We start from the raw sequence: 20,535 nt of genomic DNA, 5'->3' as shown, positions 1-20,535 counted from the left end.
TGTGTGTGTGTATATATATATATATTTTTACCATTTTCATGTGTATTATTTGTAGTGTTAACCAGCTTTCCACTCTTTTTGCTGGCAATTTCCATACTGTTTTTTCTTGGTCACCCTTTTTCCTGGTACCATGTTTTTCTTGTTAATTTTCTCTATTTCTTTCCTATGAACTTGATTTTCCCTTCTTATTTATTGTTTATTTCTATTTTTTTTGGGTTTACTTTGCTTTCTTTCCTTTCTCTAACTTTTTAAGGTGGAATTTTAGGTCTCTGATTTTAGACCTTTCAGTTTTTTCCAGCTTAAGCACTGAAAATTGGAATTTTCCTTTTAAGCACTGTTTTAGCTGCATCCCACACATTTTGATGTTAAAATTTTTATTTTCATTGCTAATCAACTTAAAATAATTTCCCTTGTGATTTTTTCCTTGAATCATGGATTATAGTCAGAAGTGTTTAATTTCCAAATGTTTGGGGTTTATTTAGGTACCTTATTGCTATTGGTTTCTGACTTAATTCCTTTTTAGTCAGAGAACGTTGTATTTATGATTTTAATCTTTTACATTTATTGAGATTTGTTTTATGGCTTAGCATATGGCCGAGGTCAGAGATTGGCAGACTTCTCTGTAAAAGACCAAATAGTAAACATTTTCGGCTTTGTGGGCCACATATCATCTTTGTTTTAAGCCAGTGGACCAGGCATGGTTTATGCTGCTGCTTTCCTCTCCTACTTTTTCACTTCTCTTCCTTCTCCCAAAATGCAAAAAAAAAAAAAAAACCAAAACAAACCCCCCCCCCCCAAAACCCAAAAAAACTATTTTAAATTCACTAGTGATACTAAGACAGAGCACACTTAGAATTTTATTTTTGGGCCGTAGTTTACTCATCCATGGTCCAGATGAATACCATATGTACTTAGTAAGAATTCATAATCTGTATTTCTTGAGTATATTCTGTAAAGATTAGTTAGATCAAAATGGTTATTAATGTTGATCCTCTATGCTTGTACTGATTCTGGGGGTGTGTGTGTATCATTTTATCCATTAACTAAGAGATAGGTGACAAAAGTTCCTACTGTGAGGGTTGAATTATCTCAGCATTCAATTATGATAACATTTGAAGTATGTTGAAACATGTTAATAGGCACATAGACATTTAAGACTGTTATGTCTTGATGAATTTATCCTTTTATTATTATAAAATTACTCTATCTCTGGTATTTACTCTTTTTCTTAAAGAGCAGTTTTATTTGATATCCATATAGCCACTCCAGCTTTTCGTAGGCTTGCTTTTTGCTTTCCATCCATTTTCATTCTCCATCTTTGTATTTAAAGTGCGTATCATGCAGACAGCATAGTTGGGGCTTACTTTATTATTTTTAAATCAACTCTTTTTGGAGAGTTTTGTCTCTTTTAATGTAATAATGGTTATGGTTGGACTTAGGTGTACTGTTTTGTGTATTTATTTTAAAGAATTTATTGTCCCTGTTTGATGTTCTTTTCCTCTTTCCTTCCTTTTTTTGAATTATTTGAATATTTTTCGGAATGCCTTTTTAATTTACCTATGGTTTTTTAATTATACCTCTTGGCATTTTTTAGTGATTGCTCGAGGGACTACAATATACATCTTTTTTTTTTTTAAATTTTATTTATTCATTTGTCAGAGAGAGTGAGCGCAGGCAGACAGAGAGGCAGGCAGAGGCAGAGGGAGAAGCAGGCTCCCCGCTGAGCAAGGAGTCTGATGTGGGACTCGATCCCAAGACCCTGGGATCATGACCTGAGCCGAAGGCAGCTGCTTAACCAACTGAGCCACCCAGGCGTCCCTACAATATACATCTTTAAGAAAAGTTGCTACTCACTGTTTCTTTAGAGTTAATTTAAAACTTCATGCAAAGATTAGAGACCCGGCATCTCAGGAAGTCTGTTAATTCCCCTGCCTGCTGCTTCCCATGCCAGAGCTTCCCTCTGTTCTTTTATGCTGTGTTTGTCATAGATATTACTTCTACATACAGTATAATTCTCTGTAAGGTAATATAGTTTTTGCTTTAGTTATACGTATGTTTAAAAAACTAAATGTAAAAAATATCTTTTACATTTACCTGTTTACTGTTTCTGATGTTCTTTATTAATGCCTCAGTGTCCCACTGGTATCATTTTCCCTCAGTGTGGAAAAACTTTTAGTCCAGGTTTCAGGGTAGTGAGTTTCTTTTGTTTGAAAGTGTCTTTATTTCACTTTCATTTTTGAAGGATATTTTGTTCCTGTAGATTTTGGAAAACTGTTTCCTATCTTCTTCAGACTTCAAAAATGTTTTTCCACTGTCTTCTGGGGCTTCGTAGTTTCTCAGAAGGAGGTAGTAATTTGAATTTTGTTTCTTGTTCATGGGCCTTTTCCTCTGGCTGCTTTCAGTACTTTTTCTTTATCTTTGATTTTTAGTTTGTCTGTGATGTGCCTAGGTATGGTTTCTTTGTATTTATTCTGCTCCGTTTTGTTGTTGTTTGAGCCTTCTAGATTATAAATTGATGTCTTTCACTAAATTGGTAAAGTTTTCTGTCATTTATTCCTTCAGAAAGTGTTTAGTACCCTGTGTCTTCTCTGTCTGGGACTTCAGTATATCACCTTTTTCATACTGTCTCCCAAATTTCAGAGACTCTGTTCTTTTTTTCCTTCATGTTTCTTCTTTCAATTTTTTCCCATCTCCTTTTTCAGATTAGATAATTTCTACTGATCTGCTTTCAGGTTCACTGATTATTTCCTCTTTTACCCTCTTTAACCTGTGTTCTGTTTAGCTCATTCGGTGATTTTTGTATATCTGGTATTGCATTGTTCAGTTCTAGAATTCCATTTGTACTTTATGTAGTTTTAGAGTTTCTGGTGATGTTTACTATGTTATTAATCATTATAAGTGCACTTCCCTTAAAAAAAAGTGTACTTTTCTTTATTTCATTGTCATAACTTCTTTCCAGTCTTTATCTGATAATTCCAACATTTGGGTCATTTTGTCTTATGTTGAATACTTTCCCCTGGAGAATGGGTTACATTTTTAAATTCTTCATGTGTAGAGTAATTTTGGTTTATATTAAGATATCACCCTTGTTTATCTATTTTCTTGTTGATGAACTTATGTTTTGCTTACAGTTTTGGGCCATATGAATAATGCTGTTTTGAACAAGCGTGTTCACATCTTTGTGTGGACATGTGTTTTTATTTTGGGGGGTATGTACTAGAGGTAGAATTGCTGGGTCATATGGTAAGTGAATGTTCAGATGTTTTCCAAAGTAACCGTATTATCTTGCATTCCATCTATAAATGTATGAATGTTATCTCAGTGTACTTTTAATCTGCATTGTTTTAAACCCAAAGAGTTGAGCCCCTTTTCATTTATAGCTATTTCTATTTCTTTTTCCTCAAGTGGCCACTGTCTTGCCTTTCCTTCTTCCTTTCTTCCCTCCTTTCCTCTTTATTTCCCTTTCTCCCTTATCACATTCTGGGTTTCCTATATATATATTAAGGAGATTAATTCTTTGTCTTTGAGTACAGTTTTTCTCTGTTGGTCATTTTTCTTTTGGCTACTTTTGGTATGTTTTGTGAAGACGTATTTAATTCTTATGTAGTTGAAATACCTGTTCTAGTGTCTGGATTTTAAATTTTAGTTAGAAAGTCTACATTTTATCCTATATCTTAGGACTTACGGTTTAATTTTTCTTCCCTTTTAATCTTTGATGCATTTAGATTTATATTACTTAAGCATGTATGGTATGGCATGTACTCAATTTAATTATTTTTCAGGTAGCTACAAAGTTTAGGTTTTCTTTAAAATTATGGTAAAATACACACATCAGAACATTGTTAAGTGTGCAGTTTAGTGGCATTGAGTATATTCACATTATTGTGCAACTATCACCTCCATCTTAGGAACTTTTTCATCTTCTCAAACTGGAACTTCCAAACTGACTGGTATGTCCTACTTTCTGTCTATAAATTTGACTACTCTTGGTACTTCATATAAGTAGAATCATAAAATATTTGACCTTTTGTGATTGGCTTATTTCACTTAGCATGATGTTCTCAAGGTTCACCCATGTTGTAACATATGTCAGGATTTCCTTCCTTTTTAAGGCTAATATTCTACTGTATGATGTATTTACCACATTTTGTTTATCCTTTCACATGACAGGGGACACTAAAGTTGCTTCCACCTTTTGGCTTATATACATAATATTGCTATGGACATTGGTCTTCACGCCCCTGCTTTTTCTTTTGGGTATATACCCAGAAATGGCATTACTGGATCCTATAGTAATTATGAGAAGAATTGTCACATTGTTTTCTACAGCAGCTGTACCATTTACCTTACTATCAGGAATGTGCAATGGTTCCAGTATCTCTACAGTCTCACCAACATTTGTCCTTTTCCTTTCTTTTTCCTCCTTCACTCCCTCCCTCCATTCCTTCCTTTCTGTTATAGCCAATCTAATGGGTATGAACTGACATTTAATTTGGTTTTGATTTATATTTCCTTAGTTTTTAATGATGTTGAGCATCTTTCCTGTGTGTATTGGCTTTTTGTATATCTTTTTTGGAGAAATGTCTATCAAGTGCTTTGCTCATTTTTTAATTGTATTGTTTATTTTGTGGTTGAGTTGTAGGAGTACTTTATATATTCTGGATATTAACTCTTTATCAAGTAAAGATCTTCCTTCACTTAACAATGAGCTCACATCTGGATAAACCTATTGTAAGCTGGAAATACCCTACATTGAAATGTATTTAGTACATATAAAGTAGCAAACACCGTAACTTAGCCTAGCCTACTTTAAATATGTTCAAAAGCTTAAATTAGTCTACATTTGGGTAAAATAATCTAATAGAAAGTCTGTTTTTTTTTTTTTTAAGATTTCTTTTATTTATTTGACAGACAGAGATCACAAGTAGGCAGAGAGGCAGGCAGAGAGAGAGGAGGAAGCAGGCTCCCCGCTGAGCAGAGAGCCCGATGCGGGGCTCGATCCCAGGACGCTGGGATCATGACCTGAGCCGAAGGCAGAGGCTTTAACCCACTGAGCCACCCAGGTGCCCCTAGAAAGTCTGTTTTATAATAAGGTAATATGTAATTTGTTGACTGCTTTCCTCAAGTAAAAAACAGAATAGTTGTATGGGTACAGAGTGATTGTAAGTGTATTCATTATTTATTATGATCACGTGGCTGACTGGGAGCTGAGGCTCACTGCTGTTGTCCAGCATCACCAGATGTATCATACTGCATATTGCTAGTCCAGGAAAAGATCAAAATTAAAAAATCACAGTACAGTTTCTGAGTGCATATCACTTTTGCACCATTGTAAAGTAAAAAAAATTTTGAAGGCAAATCATTCTAAGTTGGGAACTGTGTGTGTATGATTTGTAGGTGGGTTTTTTTTGTTTTGTTTTGTTTTTTGTTTTTTGTTTTTTTACATTCCATGGGTGTCTTTGCACTCTGTTGATGGTGTCCTGTGGTGCAGAAAAGTTACAAATTTTGATCATGTCTAGTTTATTTTTTTGTTATTGCCTGTGCTTTTAGTATCAGATTCAAGAAATCATTGCTAAATCCAGTGTCATGAAGTTATTTGGCTATGGTATTAAAAATGTAGTAGAAATGATTAAATGTTGTGGTATATCCATATGGTTGATATATTATAGGTAGCTAATTTTGTCTTTTGGGGAAGAGCACATTTATTTTGGTGATGTATTGACTCTTCTATATTACCTTCATTAGATTCTTCTTTTGGTGTTTGTTCTGAAAGTAATTTATTGCTGAATATGCTCAGCCTAGGGGATTTGATTTTAACCAGGGATGGAATATTGATTAATCTGGTGAACTTGATAAATGGAGGTTTCCTTAAGGAAATTTCTACTATAATATGGTTTCTACTTCAAATATCTTACTGCCGTATTTGGGAGATGGTATTTACGCACATGAAAATAACAATATAGGCCTGTATAGTGAGTGGTTGTTGAAATAGAGTTTATTGAATTACTGATAGTTAAAATGATCAGGAAGGACTTCATGAAGGAGTCCTAAGTTGTGGTGGGAGCATTTTGAGAGGGTGCAATGTAGGCACAGATCACATGTGATGGGGAAATTGCAAGTCATGTAGGAGAAAATGAGTAACAAGTCTAGTGTATTTTGAGCTGAATTCATGGAAGCAAATGATGGGAGACACTTAAAAAGTTTAATTGTGGCTTATTATGAAGTACTATAATATTCAGCTGAAGGAATCAGAATCATGTAACTTTTTTTTTTTATCTGAAAGGGACATTCGGAATTACTTGCAGTGAATCATTTTATAGAAATGGGAACAAGTTTTGGAGGCAGTACAGCTTCATTTGAGGATTTTTGAGTTAGGCAGTGATTTTTAGGGAGATTAGTCTTTGTAGGGGTCATCGAATTGGAAGTAAGGTATTCTGTAAGGGTTTTGTGTATAATGACTTGAATTGCTTAGTGACTAATGGCACAAAAAAAGTGGAGGGATTAGATGAAGGAATAATTAGGTGTTTAGAGAGTAGACTTTTAGGGTGTTGTGGCTCAGACAGTTTTAGACTATCTTGTTTTGTAAGTCTTTATTATAATAAGACATAAGTCAGTTCCATTTGTCTATTGTAGGGGCAAAGCATACTGTTGGAAGATTAGGGAAATTTTCATATAGAGGCAGTGATACTTAACTTGAATTTTGTAGGATGGGTAAGAGTTTAGCTGCATTCAGCATTGAAAGGGGAGCATCTCTTGTAGTTAGAACAGTGTTGGTAATGGCTTTGTGCCATGCACATGAGTTGGTTTGTCCAGAGATTGTTAGCTGTTTTATGGCTAGGGAGACTGGTGTAGTGTGTCAGGGCTGCTGGAAAAGGTGATAAAGAGCCAGGTATTAAGGGAGCTCTTCTGTATGTCTTGCAAAGAAGTTTTGCTTGTTGATTTTTCAAACGCGGACAGTGGGGAATCTTGGAAGAGGTTTAGTCAGAGCATATCCCATTTGGATCAGTTTATGTTGTCTGCTTTTATTTAGTGATTTAGCATATTTGGCACTCTTAGTTCTTGAACTTAGTTTTGGGACTAAAATATCCCCCAAAGAGAGCTTTTTTTTTTCCTCCTTCTTATATTAGGGGGGAAAAATTGTGCAGATATTATTAGAATTCAAGAATTTCACAGCAGTTTACCTGTCTGCTCTTTAGCAGTGAATTTGAATATGGAATAATGTAAAATGCTGTCACTTTCTATTTAAAGCCTAGTCATCATTAGTAGGTTTTCATGCATGGCCACAGAAGTCCAGCTATCTCCTGTGTAGCCCACAACATGCAGCTTATCAAAGCTCAGCTTTTATAGTTCCTAATCATCATTGTTATTATTTTCCTGTTGTAAGATTAGAGGCTGACTCCACTGTGGCAAAACATTTAAAATTTACAGTTATTTTGAATAGTAATGAATTCAAATGGTATGAAAAATATTAAAAAAAAAAACTCATCACTCCTGTCTGTCACCTACCCAGTTTCTTCCCTAGAGACAAGCGAAATTAATGATTGCTTTATATTCTTCCAGAGATATTCTATGCCCGTACAATCAAATATATTTTATATGCTCTTACTCCTCTCCCTTACTTTTGTACAACTATAGCATACTTAAAACATTGTTCATTCCCTTGCTTTGTTCAGTTAACAATACATTTTGGAGATTGTTCCCTATTAGTCCATAAAAAGCTTCTTCAATCTTTTTAAATAGCTGCATAACGTAACAGTATCAATTCAGCATGTTTAACTAGTTTCTCACTTCATGTTTAAGTTATTTGCTGTCTTTTGCTGTTATAAGCAAGATTATAGCAAATGGTCTTGTTGCATATTATTTCACGTATGTATGAATATCCCTGTAGGATCTGTTTCTAGAAGTAGAATTTCTTAAAAGCTGTGGCTATAATTTTGGTATAGCTTTGGAAAGTAGGGATGCTTAAATACATTGAAGCTATAGAATTTTGTATATTTACCCACAGTGGAATCACACTTAATAACAAATGGAAATCTAAGAAATAAATTTGTAATTGCTAAGATATTAGTGAAATCCTTATAATTTCCCTTTTTGTTTTGCAGGTATACAAAGCTAGGATATGCTGGAAATACAGAACCACAGTTTATCATCCCTTCCTGTAAGTATTCTTTTAAGTCACAAATAAGCTGATTTAAAGATCTTTTTCTGTAGTAGTTAAAGTAAAAGATAATTGTTTCTGACACTGTATAAGATTTAGTTCTTTAAAAACATGGTTTGCGTGAAGTGTGTAAACCTGGCGATTCACAGACCTGTACCCCTGGGGCTAATAATACATTATATGTTTATAAAAAAAATAAAATTATGAAAAAGAAAAAACAAAAAAAAATGGTTTGCTGAGTGTGACCTTGTTTCCAAACCTCTCACCATTCATTTTAGCTGTTTAGTTCTTTGTTTACCAAATCTACCAAATGTCTCCTTTTAAAGACAAAAATAAATATTTTTTGCTTTGAGGATATTGCTGTTAACAGTGTGTTCACATGTATATGAAGACTGTTCTTTGGTGTGTGGACATGATTACCGTTTGCCAGGCCTGGGCTTATTGACATCCCTGATGACATCCCTGAGTCCGTGTTTCAAAAGAAGGATGACATCTCATTTTTAGAGATGTTGATTGACTTAAGCTATTTTCCATTGTTTTTGTTCTGTCCTGTTGTTAACTTCACACTGGGCTGGCCGTCAGCTTTTAGTAGTTTGTTAGTAGTTTTAAGAAAAATACTCTCATACTTGGTCTGTTAGTGTTCTTATTTGTTAGTATGGATTATGTACCTGGTTCTTGATAGACATACTTTTGTACTTTTGACTTTCAAATAGTTTACCTTTTGTACATTATATATATAGGAATACCTCTGATCTACTTGTCCTACTGCCATATGAAGACTTGAATGTATCAGATGAAAAACCTCTGGAGCCATTGCTTGGTGATGCTGGCTTCTAGAGTGTCACCAGTTTTACACAGGAGTTTATATGAATAAATATTTTTGTGTATTTTATTCTTAATTTATGAAAATAAGGAAATAGGAAAATAAACCTGTAGGATAGTAGAGAAAGAAACTTAGGTTTCAATCAGTGAGGTTGAGAGCAAGGTAGAAATTATTGGGCTTATCAAAAACTGCCAATCTTTAGTTTCAAATGGGCACTCATTGGACATGAATAGGTCAGTGGTTTTGTAATTAATATAGCAAGGACAAAATTAATGCATTTCTCATATTTCACATTTATCAAAATTTTTTATATATATATATACGCACACACATATATACATTCATATATATAGACACACACACATATAACACACACATATAAATAATATACATATGCATATGTAATATACACACATATTATGTATGTTATATATATATATAAAATATATATATATTAAGACCACCATAACACAGTACCAAAAACTGGGTGGCTTAAAACATTAGGAACTTATGGTCTGAAGGCTAGAAGTCCAAATCAGGGTGTTGTCAGCAGGGCCATAATCTTGCTGACAGCTCTAGGGGAGAAACCCTCCTTGCCTCTTCTAACTTCCCATGTTTGCTGACAATGCTTGGTATTACCTTGCTTCTGTTTGTACCACTCCAGTCACATGGCTGTCTTCTCCTTGTCTTCACATTGTCTGTCTTCTCTGTGTGGCTGAGTCCAAATTCCCTTTTCTATAAGGACAGTAGTCATAATGGATTAGGGTCTACCCTAATAATCTCATTTTAACTCACACAACTCTATTTCCAAATAAGGTCACATTCTCAGGTACTGGGGGTTTGGACTTGAGCATAACTTTTGGGAAGACAGTTCAACCCATAAAATGCCAAATTTGTTATTTCATAATTTATAATCTTTCATAAGGTTTATGTTGTGGTTACACATTTATTTCATGAGATTACTGATGTTTTATGTTCTTAAGTGGTTGTGTTGTCTTTGTTGGAGACCCATATATTGATCTTTTGAACCTTAGGATCTTATCACCATTGTATCCAGTCTCTGTTTTCATCTCTTTGCCAAAATATGCAATTTTAGTTTTCATTGTGTTTCTTATGAGAAGTTGCAGCATGTTAAAAATCCATTTTCCTATTGAAAGAAGGTTTTTGATTTGGGGTTTTTTTTTTTTTTTCCACCGATTTTAATGGTGCAAATCCAGTGTTTATAACCAGTTTAGATACAGTTGATTGCCACTGATGAGCATGGATGTTTGATCTGGAAAGCCTGTTTATATAGTTCTAGGTTATTTGCATATATCTGCTTTTCAGGGAACTTAAAGTGAGCTGTCTTTATGTCTGTGTACATTATAAATACTAGAAAAGCTTTCTAAAATTTTGAAGGAGTAAACTGGATTTAGAATGTCATTCATTCAGTATTTTCTATCCATCTTATTAGGGATATAATTGTTATTAAATAAAAGTTTAGTATTTAAGTGCATGCAGGTTACTATTTTTAATGAATGACTGCTTAACTTGACAGATTCAGAAATTTATGACTTAATTTAAAATATGTCACAACTCTTAGGTCAAAAACGGTGTGCTGGATTTCTGAAATTATTTGAGGGGATTATTTTGATTTTTACCTAAATGATTTGGAATTTCCCTTTGTATATGTGATTAGAGTTTAACAGAACCCAATGCCAGTGTTATTTTTAAATTGCAAGTCTGTAATAGTGCAAATAGGAAGACAGCTTTTTTTTTTTTTAATTCCCCTTGCAATTTTCCTATTTTCATTTGTTAGTATTCTTTAGTTTTTTCTTTGTGATTTCCATCAAGTATATATTGATTGACTTTGTAGGATTATAATTTTACTTAAATAGAAATAGAGCTTACATAGTTTTTAAAAATACAGCTGAAACATTCCCACAACGGTACTTTTTTTTGGGCTTTTTACACTTGAAGCCTTGGCTGGAAGTTGAGATTTCATTGTGTTAAATGAATTTTGTTATCAATTTCTTAAATGACCTCTGTGCTTTAACTTTAACAGATTAAGTATGTTAGATCATGTTTTGTTTAATAATACTTTATAATGAAAGAACTATAAGTTAAAATTTTGTCTCATTTGAAAACAAACTTTGACATGTATAAATAACTTTTATTATTAAGGTATTGCTATTAAGGAGTCTGCAAAAGTGGGTGATCAAGCTCAAAGGAGGGTGATGAAAGGTGTTGATGACCTAGACTTCTTTATTGGTGATGAAGCAATAGAAAAACCTACGTATGCAACAAAGGTATATTTTTATGATTTATAAAAATAATATTTTCTTCTAAAAATTAATTTGGGATACATGCGTGGCTAAGTCAGTTAAGCGTCTGCCTTTGGCTCAGGTTATGGGATCGAGTACCGCATTGGACTCCTTACTTGGCTGGGAACGTGCTTCTCCCTCTGCCTGCTTCTCCCCCTGCTTGTGCTCACTCTCTCTCACAAATGAATAAATAAAATCTTCAAAAATAATTAGTTCAGTGATTGTGCAGTCTGGAATTTTACTCAGTTACAGGCCTAATATCCTCAACTTCTTCACCATAGAAATTTCTTTTTCCCTGTGGCTTTTCCCAATCTTGCTTTAACATTTTTTTTTTAATCCTGGGAGGAAAATTTTCACCCAAATGAGCAGTATTTACTTTTCCATACTCATTAGATCTCAAAGCTGTCGATGTGAATGGCTTTCTTTTGCCTCCATATTGCCACATCTAGATACATGTTTAGTTTTGAATGTTGTGTTTGAGGTACGTGAGAGACATCTTACACATTGTTAGGGTGTTAAATAATGTGGCTCTTGGAGCTCTGAAATAAGACAGCTGGAGACAAATATTTGGAAGGTATCAGTTAACCTCTAGAAAGGATGAGATTGTTTAGGGGGGTGTACTTGGGAAGAGGCCCAAGATGGAGCCTGTTCAATGTACCATTTAGGTTTGGGTAGAAGACGAAAAGCCTACGAAGGAGACTGAGAAGCCGTGGTTAGAGAGACTGCGCTAGACGGGAAGGAATGTAAACAGTGTGGAATGCTGCTACCCTATCAAGTAAGCTAGAGCCCATACATTATTTATGTCTTTAGCTACAAGGATGTCATTTGTAACCTTAATAAGAATAGTTTTAGAAGAGTGAGAACCCAGTGAGGCTGGGTTCAGGTAGGTCAGATTGTGAATGTTAGGCCAGGAAAAAATGACAGTAATATTCAGTGAGGTTTGGGTGTGATTGGGAGGCAGAGATAGTTGCATAGACAAGTTGTGGAGTTAAGATGGAAGAGATGTTTAAATGATAACGTGAAAGAGCCATTAGATTTAAGTAACAGGAAAGATGGAGTTCAATCCCCAGGTCTCTGAGAAAGCTGGAGGAATGGGATCCACAGCACAGATGATCTAATTGAAATGTGGAGGGTCTCTTGTATTATAAAAAAGTGAAATGGATAAGTACAGAATCAGTTTTATAGATTTGGTGAAGGGACATTGACTCCTGACTTTTGGCCTCTGCTTTCCCTGTGAAATACATGGTGACATCATCTCTGCTGCCCAAGGAGTCGGGGGAGAAGGTGAAATAATGAGTGATAGGGAGAACATTTAAAATTATCATTGTGAAGAGTGAAGATGAACAGAGTAGGGAAACAAAGACTTGCCATGCAAAGTTAGGTTCATTTGAGAATAGCAACTACGAAATCTTAATTTTATCCACCTAGTTAGTTATCAGCATTGTGGGTATAGGCAAGTTTATTGAAGGATCATGCTAGGTTGGGTTTTGATAGGTGGAATGACAGAAGGAAATAAGAATACTCAAAGTGATGGAGCATAAAATCTAAACTCTATGTATGTGTTTGTGTTTGTTTGGGCAGGTTTGATGGCTAGGGAATAATTACAAGAGCCAGTGGACTGAAAGTGTAATTGTGATCAGAAGTATAGCGGGCTGCTAGAGTGTGGTAGGGGGAGAATGGGTTGTGGTCAGAGAGGGATGTATTTGGATTTTAGGAATTTAGAGATGTGATAGTGATACAAAGATCAAAACAGCGAAAAGAAATCTTTGAAGGTGATGAAGTCAGTGAGCTAAGAGGCCAGAGTTTTCTGCACTGATTCTGTTCTCTTAAATACATTTTTAAGTCTTCCATATGCTACAAACAAACCAAAACAATAAAACTTTCCTCAGTCTTTTTTCCTGTTCTTTTTCCTCAGGAGCCTTTTAGCTGTTGCTTTCCTCTTTTAAAACCAAATTTCTTGGGGTGCCTGGGTGGCTTAGTCAGTTAAGCGTCTGCTCTTGGTTTATGTTCACTTCATGATCTCAGGGTCCTGAGGTCGGGTTCAGTGGGGAGTCTGCTTGAAAATCTCTTCTCCCTCTCCTGCTCCCCCTGCTCACTTGCGTGCTCTCTCTCCCTCTCTCTCAAATAAATAAAAATCTTAAAAAAAAAACCAAACGCACCAAACTTACTTAGTTTTAGATTCTTTGTGCTCAGATTATTATTAAGCTCTTTGTTAAATCCCATTGTATATAATAATCTTTATCCTTCTTCGTTTGTTTATCACAGAATTGCTCTGATGATTCTCTTCCTAATATTTACATTATGTATTTTAATTGAACCATCTTAAAATATGTTGGGGGAATAATGCCATTGCTCTCTAAATAGTAAAGTATGTGTCTCCTAAGGGTGATCTACAGTATCATTAAATCACACCTGAAAAATGCTGTCCTGATTTAATAATCTCCGTTTTTGGTAGTTTTATTTACTTTTGACATTAAAGGATTTCATTTATGTTTTGTGTTTTAATAGTGGCCAATTCGCCATGGTATAGTTGAAGATTGGGACTTGATGGAAAGGTTTATGGAACAAGTGATCTTTAAATATTTAAGGGCAGAACCAGAAGACCATTATTTTCTTTTGGTAAGTACAAATTACAATTTCACCAAGGACATTTTCGAAGAAACTCATTGAGAGTGTTTTTATCACATCTGTACTCACTAGGGCATACTTTATTGTTTATTAAATTGTCCTATGTCTAAAAGACTTTGTTATAATGCTGTACTGTCTTTAAGATCGTCCAGTTCTGGGTTTCAGTAGGGTTGTAATATGTTGAAGTACTGAGGCTTAGGCACTTAGAAAAAGTTCTTTTCATAATTAATATGTAATCTTTATGATAGGAACAGTAAGGTTCAAAAAAAGTTGGAAATACGGCACTTTGCCTTTTTTTATAACTGGTCTGATTATTATTTCTTTAGTAATTCTTGGCAGCAAAAATACAATGTAATTTTTAAACTTATTTTTATCAAAGCAGTGCATGTTTATTGCTTACAAAAATCAAATGCTCTAAGATTTAAAACAAAAAAAGTAGCACTCTCCTTCCTCACCTTTCCCAGCCTTTGATTCATATTATCTAGAGACAAACTGTTTAAATTTTTAAAGAGCTTTTTAATAGTTATCTCATAAATTTAAACATGTTTTCTGTTTATTGTTTATTTAAATACTTGACACTACCTACTGACTTCCTAAGTGGGAAAGATGAGGGTTTTATTTTACCCGCCTTCTCTTAACACAAAATCCCTGTCTTCTCCCCCTCTTTACAATATAGTTATATGAAATCAATGTTCTATATTTTATTATAATTTGTGAATACTGTTTATGGGTAGACCATAAACATAAAGTTGAAAGAACTTTAAATACTTGTGTGTACACAACCTAGACCCAAGTATTTTATTATAATTGCTTTATGATATCTATCAGGTTATCTATCACTCCATCTTATATTTTTAATTACTTCAAAATGAGTTGCAGGTGGAGTAGTTTCACCCCTAAATACATTAGCATGCATATCATCACCTAGAGTTCATTATTTGGTTATGGTTCTTTTGTATATATAAAATTCATATGCTATAAAATGTATAAATCTTAACTCTGCAATTCTGTGGGTATTGATCATGCATTGGCAGATTTTCTCTGAAGGTCCAGATAGTAAATATTTTTGGCTTTGAGTGCCATCTGGTCTCTGTAGCTCTGCTGTTGTATCAGGAAAGCAGCCTTAGATGATACCTAAATCTGTTTCAGTAAAATTGTGTTTACAAAAACAAGTGGTGAGATGGATTTGTCTTATAGAATGCATGATACAGTTTGCCCAGCTCCTGTTTTTAACAGATGCATACATCTGTGTAACCTAAACTGTTATCAAGATATAGAACATTACTATCAGCCTGGAAAGTTTTCCACTGCCCTTTCCTGGTTAATTCCTGCCCCTGTGTCCTAGAGGCAACCACTGTTCTCATTTTCCAGCACGGATTGGTTTGGTCTATGTTTGAGGCTTATATAAATAGAATTATACAAGTTATGCTCTTTTGAGACTCATTCACATTGTTGCATATATTGGTAATTTGTTGCTGGATCATATTCTGTTGTATGAATATGCCTCACTATCCGTTTGTTTTTTGATGATTACCTGGGCTTTTTCTAGTTTTTGACTGTTAATAACAATTTGGTTATTGTGAACATTCTTATGCGAGTCTTTTTGTGGACATGTTTTCATTTGTCTTACATAAATACCTACATACCAAATTGCTGTGTTGTAGGGTAGGTCCACGATTGGTTTTATAGGAAATTCTCAGAGCTCTTTCCAAGGGGTTGTACCTTTGTGCACACCCACCAGCAGTGTGTTAGCAATCTGGTTGCTCTATCCAGCAATTGGTGTGTCAGTCTTTTTAAATTTAGCCATTCTGGTGGGTGTGTAAAATTTCTCATTTTGGTTTTAATTTGCATTTTCCTGATGACTAATGATGTTTAGCACTTTTTTATGTGCTTATTAGCTATTAGTATATTTTCCTTGGGAGGAGTTCTGATTATGTTTTATTTTATATAGACCTTACGTTTTTCTTAGAGTTTATAATTTAACTTGATTTTTTCAGTTTGCTTAGTATGTATCTGTCACTAAATTATCTCCAAAGCCTTGAAAAATAGTTCCAAAACTCCTTTCAATAAGTTTAAACACATCAGGTAGTTTTAGCTATTAAAGGTTTTATGTAGGCACAAAGTCTACTCCTAGTTGACCATTTTTTAAAAGCCTTACAGTGTTTTCTTAAATTAACAAAAAGATTTAATTTGCAATGAATTCAAGTTTTATTCATGTTTCTCTGTAATTTGTGTTCTTGACATTTAAGGAGTCATTCTTACCTCAAGGTAAAAACATCATTTCTCTGCATTTCTGAAGTTTAAAAGTTTTGCCTTTCATTTTAGATATTTGAGAAAACAAGGATTGTCAGATCAGATTCATAAGAATCAGGTCTTACCCAGTTTCAAGCTTTAATAATTTAAATGATTTAAGTAATCACGAGACATTATGGGAAACATGAAGTCCAGGATTGCAAGTACTGTTTCCTCAGTCCTCTCTTGTCTCATTAGAATGTGTTCTGGCCCAGACTTAAATCTGCAGGTTTCTAAGTGATGTATATGGTCATATAAACTGAAGAGAACTGTGTAAATATCTCCTTTTTTTTTTCTTTTAAAGATTTTATTTATTTATTTGACAGACAGATCGCAAGTAGGCAGAGAGGCAGGCAGAGAGAGAAAGGAGGAAGCAGGAAGCAGGCTCCCTGCTGAGCAGGGAGCCGGGTGCGGGATGCGGGGCTCGATCCCAGGACGCTGGGACCGAGCTGAAGGCAGCGGCTTTAACCCACTGAGCCACCCAGGCGCCCATAAATATCTCCATTTTAATACTCTTAACAGTTACATCACTTAAATAACAGTTTCCAAGAAGCATGGCATAAATTTGTAGAATCTTGGCTTATTTACTGTAGTTATAAACAGACCTGGTACATCCTGCTGAAAACATTACATAGGTGAGAATTCTGCCACTAGAAACACCGTTGTTATGTCTCCCTGGAGGTCTGTCATTACCCTTTTATAAGATGATTTGACTAGGTCTCCTTTCTCCCTCTCATTCCTTTTATAAGTATTTAATGGTGTAATGTTGAAATTTGGTTTCTTTTTTTTGTGTGAATATATTCTTTTCATATGTGTGTAGATCTGTTTGAATTCTTTATAAAATTTTTCTTTTTTTGGTCTGTCTTTGTATCTCTGAATTTAAGATTTTTAAATAAAAATTCTAACATAAATTATTTTTTATTTAAAAATTGCCTAAAAGTTGCCAAAATAATCTGGTTTTGTCTGCTTAAAATGTTATTCAATTTAATAGACTGAACCTCCACTGAATACTCCAGAAAACAGGGAATATACTGCTGAAATAATGTTTGAATCCTTCAATGTTCCAGGCTTGTACATTGCTGTGCAGGTAAGAAAGTTCACAAGTCAAGATCAGCTTGACTCTTGAATTTTTATCTGGTTAATTCACTCTTAAATATATATTTTTTATGACCTCAGAGCATATCATTTTTCTCTCCTGAATCAATAATTTAGAAATCATAGGAAATAGGAGTTTGTAAAAGAGAAATGTTGAAGGAAGTAAGTTATTGATCTGTAGATAATTTAAGGCTTTTCATGGGACGGAAATAAGGGTATTAATATTTACCGAGTGTTTATTTCAGGTCAAGAACTTTATATACATATTCGTTTATCCTTGAAACATTTGTTATGTCCTTTTTTCATTTTTTTGATTCACTTACTGCTAGATATATTTGACCACTTTCTCTTTTGTGCCCCTCTGTATTCTGTGTGTCATAAATTCCTGTAATAATTTATTAATATAAATTCCAATAATATTGAGCTTACTTTGTAAATGTATCTTCATGGAATGGCTTCTCTCCCACCTCTCAGGATCACAGCTCACCTCTTACCCTGTAGCGAATGTGATGCCTAGCGTATCACAACTGCTTAATAGGTATATAAACTATTGTATAGTTCTCTTAGGTAACAGTGATTATGATGTGTGATTCTGTTAAAATAGGAGGATGTCCTGGATAACTTTCTAGGTCCCTTTCAGCTATTATATTGCAAGTAGGTAAAAGTTTAGCTCTGTTTTTAATTATTGGACATTTGTTGGAGGCTTGGATTGTATGAAATTCGGTTTTTAAAAAATGAATTAGCTGTGTTAATTTCTTAATTTGTAAACTTAAAAAAAAAGAATTGTACTTTATTGCCCATGCCAGTCTTTTTCATAGAAAAATATAATTTCATCAACTTTGTTTCCTAATTAACTCATGATATTTAGAAGTATATAATGGCTTTTCCTGTGGTTAATTAACTTGTTATATATTCCTAAATGCATGTTGCAGTTAAAAATTTGGAGCTTATCTTGATAGAGATACTTGTTTATAGCCGTCTATGTATGGAATAACTAGTAATTGGGTGTTTGTGTATTTCTTTACCTTACTTACACTTTGTGGTTTGTATACAGGCTAGCCCATATAAACATCATTTTAAGTCCTAGCAGTCTTAGTGCTGTGATACTTGATGTTAGGCTTCCCCATTTTGACCTGCATAAAAACATGGGAAATTTACAAATATGCCTCTAGAAGTAAATACAAGCTTGTTACGTTTTTCTTAAATTGTAGTATGTGAATAATTTTATTGCATAATGTAAATTAATTTTATGTATTTTCTTGTCAGAGATGACTGTAGTTGACCCTTGAACAGTACAGGTTTGAACTGCATAGGTCCACTTACATGCAGATTTTTTTCAGTAGATAGAGTACTATAAATGTTTGTCTCCCTTATGATTTTCTTAACATTTTTTTCTCTTATTTTATTATAAGAATACAGTATATGATACAACATACAAAATCTGTGTTAATCTACTGTTTATGTGTTCTAGTCAACAGTAGACACTTGGTAGTTCAGTTTTTGGAGAGTCAGAAGTTATACTTGGATTTTCGACTGCTTGTGTTGGAGGGATCAGCGCACCTAACCCTGGTGTTGTTCCAGAGTCAACTGCACATTTAAAATTGAAGTACTCCATGAAATACTTTTTTCTATTAACTCTTTGTGCTTGTTTTTATTTTCTTGCCTGTCATATTTTTTGGTCTAAGGCTGTTCTTGCCTTAGCTGCCTCTTGGACCTCAAGACAAGTAGGAGAACGGACATTGACTGGTACAGTAATAGACAGTGGAGATGGTGTCACCCATGTCATTCCAGTGGTAAGGATATTTTAAAATTACCAAATAGTCCTATCAGATAACGTATCTGGCAGAGTTAAATGATACGAATTAATACTACTTTTAAAAAATTTTAAACATTTGAAAAATTTGCACTGATTTGGCCATTTGTTCATCTAGGGCTGTGTTTTGCTCAAGTTAATATTAAAATTCTATAAAGAAATTCCAAAATCTTTCTTCTGCTCTGTAGGTTTGTACTATAATTAGAATATGATTTAAAAATAGTAGAAATTGTTTCTAATTCATAATTAGAAAATGTTGGAGTAACAGGAATGGTAAAAGATATTATGCCTTTTTTTTTTTTTTAAGATTATATTTATTTGAGTGCGAGTGAGAGCATGAATGGTGGTGGGGAGGAAGAGGCAGAGGCAGAGGTAGGAGCAGACTCCCTGCTCAGCAGGGAGCCCGATGCGGGGCAAGATCCCAGGACCCTGGGATTAGGACCTGAGCCGAAGGCAGATGCTTAACCCACTGCACCACCCAGGTGCCACTATGCCTTTCTTTTCTTAAACATGGAATTCTGTCTTATAGTTTGGATGTATCTGTGTTACATGGATTAGCCAGTTGGTAGTCTCTCTTATCCTTAAATAACAGATTTCAGTTTGGTGCATAGGTTAACTAACAATTTGTTATAAGCACGTGGCCATTAATGACTTTTGGGAATTATTTTTATTTATTTATTGTAATTAAGCTCTATGCTCTGTGTGGGGCTTGAACTCAAGACCCCAAGATCAAGAGTCACATGTTCTACTGACTCAGCCAGCCAGGTGCCCCTGGAAATTTTTTTTTTTTTTTTTAATAAAAAAGTCAAGTTACAATTGTGCTTTTTATGGTTTGTATTTAGTAAAGTATATTAAAAAAAATGCATCAGATTGGATTATTTGTCAGAGAGGCATTTTTTCTGCCAAGGCCTTTGTGCTTCCAATTCTTAATGACAAATTAGGTTTTTTTTTTTTTTTTTTAAAGATTTTATTTATTTATTTGACAGACAGAGATTACAAGTAGGCAGAGAGGCAGGCAGAGAGAGAGGAGGAAGCAGGCTCTCCGCGGAGCGGAGTGCCCGATGCGGGGCTCAATCCCAGGACCCTGAGATCATGACCTGAGCCAAAGGCATAGGCTTTAACCCACTGAGCCACCCAGGTGCCCCGACAAAATAGGGTTTTTAATTGTGCCTAATACATTAAAAATGACTACTTGAAATCATACTGATAGATGTATAGAAAGGTATATTTTTAAAATTTATTATATTATTATATTGACTGTCCTGTAAGAAATGAAATTATTTTGAACTTTTCTTCATTACTAGTCATTCCTATTTTTAATGCATCAGGCAACTTCTGTTGAGGATTACATTCTCAGGGTGACTACTTTTAGATTAGATGTCATAATCTACGCTCCCAGTGTCATGATAGTTTTAGTAATGAT

The 20,535-nt window shown here is 34.3% G+C and overlaps 1 protein-coding gene across 1 annotated transcript in view; it reads left to right on the top strand.

Annotated features, from left to right (window-relative positions):
* Positions 1-20,535, top strand: part of ACTR3 (actin related protein 3) — a 61,425-nt gene that overhangs the window by 18,150 nt on the left and 22,740 nt on the right. Inside the window, exons 2-6 of the mRNA XM_080798052.1 lie at positions 8,103-8,158; positions 11,145-11,269; positions 13,793-13,903; positions 17,196-17,291; positions 18,985-19,092. Coding sequence (XP_080654178.1) covers positions 8,103-8,158; positions 11,145-11,269; positions 13,793-13,903; positions 17,196-17,291; positions 18,985-19,092 — 496 coding nt within the window. The remainder of the gene's footprint in view (positions 1-8,102; positions 8,159-11,144; positions 11,270-13,792; positions 13,904-17,195; positions 17,292-18,984; positions 19,093-20,535) is intronic.

This window comes from Martes martes (genome assembly GCF_963455335.1).
Source record: "Martes martes genome assembly, chromosome: 3".
Lineage (NCBI taxonomy): Eukaryota > Metazoa > Chordata > Mammalia > Carnivora > Mustelidae > Martes > Martes martes.
This window is presented reverse-complemented; position numbering and strand designations above follow the sequence as displayed.